The 8,126-nt window shown below is 39.3% G+C and overlaps 1 protein-coding gene across 1 annotated transcript; it reads left to right on the top strand.

The window, feature by feature from the left end:
* The first annotated feature begins 375 nt into the window (after positions 1-375).
* LOC112117357 (olfactory receptor 10A4-like) lies at positions 376-1,320 on the top strand. Its single transcript, XM_026656794.1, has one exon. It carries the CDS (start codon positions 376-378, stop codon positions 1,318-1,320), a length of 945 nt encoding a protein of 314 aa, XP_026512579.1.
* Positions 1,321-8,126: the final 6,806 nt, after the last annotated feature.

Here is an 8,126-nt window from a genome sequence, read left to right as displayed (position 1 = left end):
TGTGAATAATGTTAAGTGGCCATCTACAGAGTTTCAGATCTTGTGTTTTGGAAGAGAGAGAGAGAGATGAATATAGATTAGTACTAAACTCCTGAGCAACAGAGAAACAAATAGTGATATATATAGATGATGTTGAATAGATAGATCTATTCAGATACATGTCTCTCTGTCTTTGTTCTAGATAGAGAAATAAGATTATCAGAGAAAAGGAGATTTTGATATATTACTATCGATATCTATCTATCTATCTACAGTCAATTAGCAATTATATCCCCACATAATTAGGTAGATGATGGACAAAAATGATCATACAAACTCTTCTCCAAGACCTCTTTATAAAATTTTCTTCCAGGTGAAACACACTGAAGAAACATCATGAGAATAATGAATCACACTACTGTCACAGAATTCATCCTTGTGGGGTTTTCCAATCATCCGAACCTGCAGGTTCCGCTGTTCCTCATCTTCCTTGGTATTTATACCATAACCCTGACAGGAAATGTGCTCATTATCCTAGTCACATCATTTGACCCCGCTCTCAATAGCCCCATGTACTTCTTCCTCCGGAACTTGGCCTCATTAGAGATCTGCTTCAATTTGGTTATTGTCCCGAAGATGCTGGTCAATCTCTTGGTGGAAAATAAAGCCATCTCCTTTGCCGGATGTGCAGCTCAGATGTATTTCTTCTTCTTCTTTGGGGCAGCTGAGTGCTGCCTTTTGGCTGCCATGGCCTATGACCGCTATGTGGCCATATGCAACCCACTGCACTACCCGGACATTATGACTCGAAGGGCTTGTTTCCAGTTGGCTGGTGCCTCATGGTTCTCTGGATTTCCGGTGGCCACTGTGCAGACGACATGGATATTCAGTCTGCCATTCTGTGGGCCAAATCAAGTCAACCACTTCTTCTGTGACAGCCCCCCTGTGCTGGAGCTCTCCTGTGCCGACACCTCTCTCTTCGAAATCGAGGCCCTCACAGCGACTGTGCTTTTCATCATGTTCCCATTCCTGCTGATCCTGGTCTCCTATGTGCGGATCATAACCACCATCCTGAGGATGCCCTCAGAAGAGGTCAGACACAAAGCCTTCTCCACCTGCTCCTCTCACCTGGTGGTAGTGACTCTCTTCTATGGCACGGCCAGCTCGACATACTTCCGACCCAAATCCAGCTACTCCCCAGACACCAAGAAGCTCATCTCTCTCTCCTACACGGTGATCACCCCCATGTTAAACCCCATCATCTACAGCCTGAGGAACAAAGAGGTGAAAAGCGCCTTGAGGAGAACATTGGGCAGGAAACTCTTTTCAGAGAAAATGTAATTTCTTCAGGCCTAGAACTCCATTCTGTTCATGGGGCTGGTTCTCCTCTTATTTACCCAAGTGTAAATCAGCAGTAGCTGCCGTGGAGTCAACGGGCCGAATCCCTTCTCTGTCATACTGGTAAAAATCAGAACTGGCACCTCCCAAAATAAATTCATCTTTTCTGAAACTAGTGTAGGGGAGAAGAGAATCAGCTTTTGATTCAGGAGGGGTGATTGTTACCTGAAATTCTGATGGGCTTGAATGAATCCTGCAAACTGTACGTGATTTAAGTTCATTAAAATGCCAAGAATATTATTTTGTTCTATTCCTTTTTATGTGTGCTTATTTTGTTTGCTTAGACTCTTCTCTTAAGAGCTTCTCTTCACCAGCAAATTTTACCAGAGCGGAGTACTAGGTCTGCTGTAATTAAGTCTGAGAAGACTTATCTGTTTAATCATTATTCTAAGTACTATAAATCTGTGTGTTCACTTGCATTGATTTTGAGTTGGGTTTGTCTCATGATGATTAAGGTTATTTTTACCTGTAACTCTGATGTATTTTAATGAATCCTGCAGACTGTACCTGGTTTATGTTCAGTAAAATACTGAGAGTATAATTTTGTTCTGTTCATTTTTGTTTTGACTCTCTTCTTCTTGTTTCTTCACTAGAATGTTCTTTTTTTTGGAGTAAAAAATTGAAGATATGAAATGTCAGCTAATAATCAACAAATTAAAATATTTGGAAATGCTGCCAAGATGCCTCATGGGAATATTTAACAGAAACAAATATCTGATAGAATGGACAGCTGCTTCTATAGGCAGTTATTCCAATCATAGAAGGGGTCTGACCCAAAGCTCAAGGGGGTCATTTAATTGACTTCTTTGGGCTTTGGAATAAGCCAAGGAAGAAAAATCCCTATTAGTGACACCAAATCAATGTAGTGCTTGTTTCTTCTGAGGTCTTGACCATTCAGAACTGCCATAGGATTCAAGGGGCATGAGGTGATTTGGGACTGTCACTCTTGATCCCAAACAATTAGTGATGATTAAAGTCAACATAAAGATTCTAGTCCTGATACTACTTTATACCGCTGTCACTCCATTAACTTTAATAAAGCAATGCTTCGTTCACATGGGTATGACTGAGAAAAAAGTCATGGCTCATATGGGGAGTAATTAAAATGAAGGAAATTTATCCTAAATTACCTTTGTTCCCCCAGTAAAACTGTAACAAAGGGAAATTCACTTCCACATAGAAACATAGATTTTAAACTCAGATAAGCTGATTCTCATTTCTTCTTCTTCTTCTTCTTCCCACCTGGACCTTATGATATCTTTACCTTAAATCATCATTTCCAACCCTTTGCATCCCTATATGCAGCCCCCACAGCAAGTGACTACTCCAACTCCCCACTCCTCAGCATTTAAAATGCAACTGGAAAAATGTAGCATTTAAGAGCATTTGAACCCCTTTCTCAAGAAATAGCTTTTCTGCTGTGCCATTGGAAACCCCGGTAATTCATGATAGCCAGCTTGAGAGGCTGTTAGGACTTTATTTCAGAATATTTTTTTTAATTGCACATATACATGGTTATATAAAAGTTCTATAAATAGGATTGCATCCCTCTCCCTGTACTTATTGTATGTCACTTATCTTCTGAGATTGTAACCTGTGTGGGGAATGGTTTGTACAGCATGTAGCACAAAGAACCTGGTCTCTGGGCACCATAGTAATATTCATGAATTAATATTAAACGTCAGATCATTTCTCCTTCCTATTATTTTACTGCGGTTTAGATTTTCTTTCTTTCTTTCTTTCTTTCTTTCTTTCACAAAAGTATGTGAAGTGATTTAAGTAAACTGAATGTCATGCAGTTGGCATGAAGTGTCAAACAGTGTAGTGCACTTAGACCTAACCCTGCATTTGTATCATTATGAAAAGCATTCCAATGTCCTTATATTTCATAACTCAGGATTTCAGCTGGTATCATCATGACAGACATGGGAAAGTAATTCCAACTTCCTTTGGACATCAGTGTGTATCACCCAACTCTTCTTTTTCTGGCTGGACTGAAGAGAATCTGAGTGATTGGAACTCTTCCAATGGAGATTAAACTCTTCCAAGAAAGATTAAAGATGGAAATGTAATTTTAATCAATACCAATCACCTTACATTAAAATGGGAATGATATTTATTTATCTAGTATTTATTTGTAATTATATTACATATCTAAGTTTGTACTGGTGCACCTACCTACAGGGTTTTGTGGATGGATGGATAGATAGATAGATAGATAGATAGATAGATTAGATTAGATTTGTTGCCTGTCCAGAAAGTGTCCGGGTGACTTTCTTCAATAAATGCCATCAATTAGAAATAATGCAGAGAGCCCTGCTTGCTAACAATGCTTATTCTCTCTGATGACATAGACTCATAAACTTTAAGGTCAGAATGAACCAATATGATCATCTAGTCTGACCTCCTGCACAATGCAGGCCGCAGAATCTCACCCACGCACTCCCACAACAAACCCCTTTCCTATGTCTGAACCATTGAAGTCTTCTAATCATTGTTTAAAGACTTCAAGGTGCAGAGAATCCTCCAGCAAGTGACCCGTGCCCCATGCTGCAGAGGAAAGCAAAAAAAATCCAGGGCCTCTGCTAATCTGTCCTGGAGGAAAATTCCTTCCCGACCCCAAATATGGCAATCAGCTAAACCCTGAGCATGTGGACAAGACTCACCATCAGACACCCAGGAGAGAATTCTCTGTAGTAACTCAGATACCACACCATCTAACATCCCATCACAGGCCATTGGGCATATTTTCTGCTAATAGTCAAAGATCTATTAATTGCCAAAATTAGGCTATCCCATCATACCATCCCCTCCATAAAATTATCAAGCTTAGTCTTGAAGCCAGATATGTCTTTTGCCCCCATTGCTCCCCTTGGAAGGCTTTTCCAGAACTTCACTCCTCTGATGGTTAGAAACCTTTGTCTAATTTCAAGTTTAAACTTGCTGATGTCCAGTTTATATCCATTTGTTCTTGTGTCCACATTGGTACTGAGCTTAAATAATTCCTCTCCCTCCCTGATATTTATCCCTCTGTTATATTTATAGAGAGCAATTATATCTCCCCTCAGCCTTCTTTTGGTTAGGCTAAACAAGCCGAGCTCTTTGAGTCTCCTTTCATAAGACAGGTTTTCCATTCCTCAGATCATCCTAGTAGCCCTTCTCTGTACCTGTTCCAGTTTGAATTCATCCTTCTTAAACATGGGAGACCAGAACTGCACACAGTATAGTTCAGTAAAAGTGAGTAATGAACAATTTTTGCTGCATCAAGTTTTGGGTGCCCAATTTCTGGCATTTTGAAGAGGCTTGTTTTTCAGAGGGTATGCAGGTGCTTAGCCCTTACTGAAAATCAGGGACTTTCTGTGGCACCTCAAGTGAGACTTTCAATCTTTGGGGGCTCCAAAAACTAGTTATTTTTGGAAACATAGGCTTATTTTACCAAATCCATTTATTTCATCACCAAACCATTCTTCTTCCCTCTCACTCCAATAAGAGATAAAGAGAGGTGGATGAAAAATGAAAAATAAAACACTTTTTACAATCCAAGTTATTTTCATTTTGAATTATTCAAAATGGAATTAAAAATAAAATAAACCAAAAAGAGATTTTCTTCATTAAGTTTTTTTTTCAAAACTTTTCTTTAAAATTAATTTACAAAGTAATGCTATTATCGTGAAGGTAATAAGGTAAGGATTTGGTAAGATACATTTTTGGGGGTGCTACACTTTAAGAAATACGTGGACAAATTGGAGATACTCCAGAGGAAAGCAACAAAAATGAACAAAGGTTTAGAAAACCTGACCTCTTTGCCAGAGGATGTTGTGAAGGCCAAGACTATAACAGGGTTAAAAAAAAGGACTAGATAACTTCATGGGCAGGGATGGTGTCCCTAGGCTCTGTTTGCCAGAAGCTGGGAATGGGCAATAGGGGATGGATCACTTGAGGATTACCTATTCTGCTCGTTCCCTCTGGCATTAACCACTGTTGGAAGACAGGATACTGGGCTAGATGGACCTTTGGTCAGGCTCAATATGATGATTCTTATGTTCCTATGTTTTATGACCTAGGAGGAGAGGTGAAAAAAACTGGTCATGTTTACTCATGAGTAAAGAAGATTGATGGGGTCCTGTAACAGTCATCAAATATATAAAGGGTTGTAATAAAGAGAACAATGATCAATTGTTATCCATGTCCACTGAAGATAGAAGAAGTAATTGACTTAATCCACAGCAAAGGAAATTTAGATTAGCTATTAGGAAAAACTGATAAAAAACTGTTGATCTAGCCCCAGAATCCTTAGGAACATGATTCAGTTCATGGACTCTTGGGATCCCAAAAGGTAAACATCGTTTTAATGAGTTTGTGTGTTATTTCCACTGATTAGCCCCAAAGGTGGCTAGGAGCCAAGTCCCATTGGTCATTAAAGGAAGTTCATATACTCATGTAGAATCCATCCATGAATCCTTTGGAGTCAGCTTCTCTTGGAGGTAAGTGAAGAACTTACTGAGCTCAGATGACCAATATGAGAATTGATATTTCTCTTACACTTATTCTCTTATGCTTCTTGGTCACAACTCTCCTCTGACCTTGTCATAACTATAAAGGGAAGGGTAACAGCTGTACTGTAAAATCCCTCCTGGCCAGAGACTCCAAATCCTTTTACCTGTAAAGGGTTAAGAAGCTCGGGTAACCTGGCTGACACCTGACCCCAAGGACCAATAAGGGGACAAGATACTTTCAAATCTTGGGGGGGAAAGGCTTTTGTGTGTGCTCTTTGTTTTAAGGGGTTGTTCGCTCTTGGGACTGAGAGGGACCAGACATCAATCCAGGTTCTCCCCATCTTTCTAAACAAGACTCTCCTATTTCAAACTTATAAGTAAAAAGCCAGGCAAGGCGTCTTAGATTTACTTTGTTTTCTCAACTTGTAAATGTACCTTTTACCAGAGTGTTTATCTTTGTTTGCTGTACTTTGAACCTAAGACAGAGGGGGGTCCTCTGAGCTCTTTAAGTTTGATTACCCTGTAAAGTTATTTTCCATACTGATTTTACAGAGATGATTTTTACCTTTTTCTTTAATTAAAAGCCTTCTTTTTAAGAACCTGATTGATTTCTCTTTGTTTTAAGATCCAAGGGGGTTTGGATCTGTATTCACCAGGAGTTGGTGAAAGGAAGGAGGGGGGAAGGGTCAATTTCTCCTTGTTTTAAGATCCAAGGAGTGTGGATCTGTATTCACCAGGGAATTGGTGAAGGTCTCTCAAGGCTACCCAGGGAAGGGAATTAGCTTTGGGATGGTGGCAGCGGACCAGAACTAAGCTGGTAGATAAGCTTAGAAGTTTTCATGCAGGCCCCTACATTTGTACCCTAAAGTTCAAAGTGGGGATACAGCCTTGACAGACCTATACTAGTAACTCCTTGGGTTTCAGTGGATTTATTCCTGATTAACACCACTGTACATGAGAGGTGTCTTGGGTCCTTCTTCTGTATATTTTTCTTAATGATACTGAAAATCACTTAGACATATAAGACATACTGCACAGAAACCCACAGAGAGCATGATTCAGATAGTCTTATTCAAGTACATTAGAAATTGCAAGTAGTCCCCCATGATTTCAAGGAGAGTAATAATGGAGTAGGTTTCTATTCAGTCTGAGTAATGATGAGGAACCAGAGACACAATTCAGAATACAGCCACGTGCTGTTCAGTTAGTAGAAAAAGGCTATAGAATGGGATGTTTAAAGGATTTAGACACCTTTAAAGGCATTTATTGAAACTTTCACAAGGACCTCAGTGCCTAAAAATCATTAATTTCAACATATGTTAAGCACCTAGATGGTTTTGAAAATCCCACTAGGCACTTAAATATATTTAAGTACCTGGTCCAAAGTAACTCCCCAAGGCCAGATTCTGGTATCAGTTGCTGTGTGGTATCAATACGCAGTAACTCAGTAGAAGTCAATGGAGTTTTGAGGATTGATGTGAGCACAACTAAGGGCAGACACTGATTCTAAATTGATGGAGATTTAGGTGAAGTCATTCTCTGAAGTGGGAACAGCAGAAAGAGTGTCCTGGGGTATCCGGTCTTCAGGTCCCAGGATGAATTTGAAAGGCTCACACTGAGGGGGCAAAAACAACTACAACCCCCCCTCCCCCCCATATTTTACATGTAAACTGATCAAATGTTATCTGAAGTCACTAGGTTGGATTCAGATTTCAGTGAGACTGAGAAAAATCAGGAGTGTGGACTCACATGGTCAGTCTTTTCGGTATTGTCTCTATAAATACTGGATCATTTGAAAACCTTTTTCATATACTCCAGGCTGGCAAAGAAGTGCTAGAGAGGTAATTCCATTCTCACTCACCCTGGTGTAAATCATGAGGAACTCCACTTCAGGTAATGGGGCTCCTTCTCCTCTCCTTCACACTAGTGGAAATCAGGGATAATTCCAGTGGAGTGAGTGAAGTCACAACAGTCTAAAACTGGCATAAATAAGAGAGAAGGGTAAGGTTGACTATTTTCAAAGAAAATTAAAGTTTATTTAAGTGACTTTGACAAAAAGAAAATAATTATTAATTTGCCAAGTGATTAATTGAATGGGCATAATTTTTTTTATCTATAATTTTATTTACTACCTTTTCTTTTTATTACTATTTTTCCATTGTAATGATGACAAACAATACTACTTAGGGATAAAATATCCTGATAACTCATTCTCCAGGTAATAGCATCAATTTGAATGTAATATACATTGTC

The sequence above is a fragment of the Terrapene carolina genome, unplaced genomic scaffold (genome assembly GCF_002925995.2).
Source record: "Terrapene carolina triunguis isolate 2854851 unplaced genomic scaffold, T_m_triunguis-2.0 Scaffold233, whole genome shotgun sequence".
NCBI classification, from domain to species: Eukaryota; Metazoa; Chordata; order Testudines; family Emydidae; genus Terrapene; species Terrapene triunguis.
This window is presented reverse-complemented; position numbering and strand designations above follow the sequence as displayed.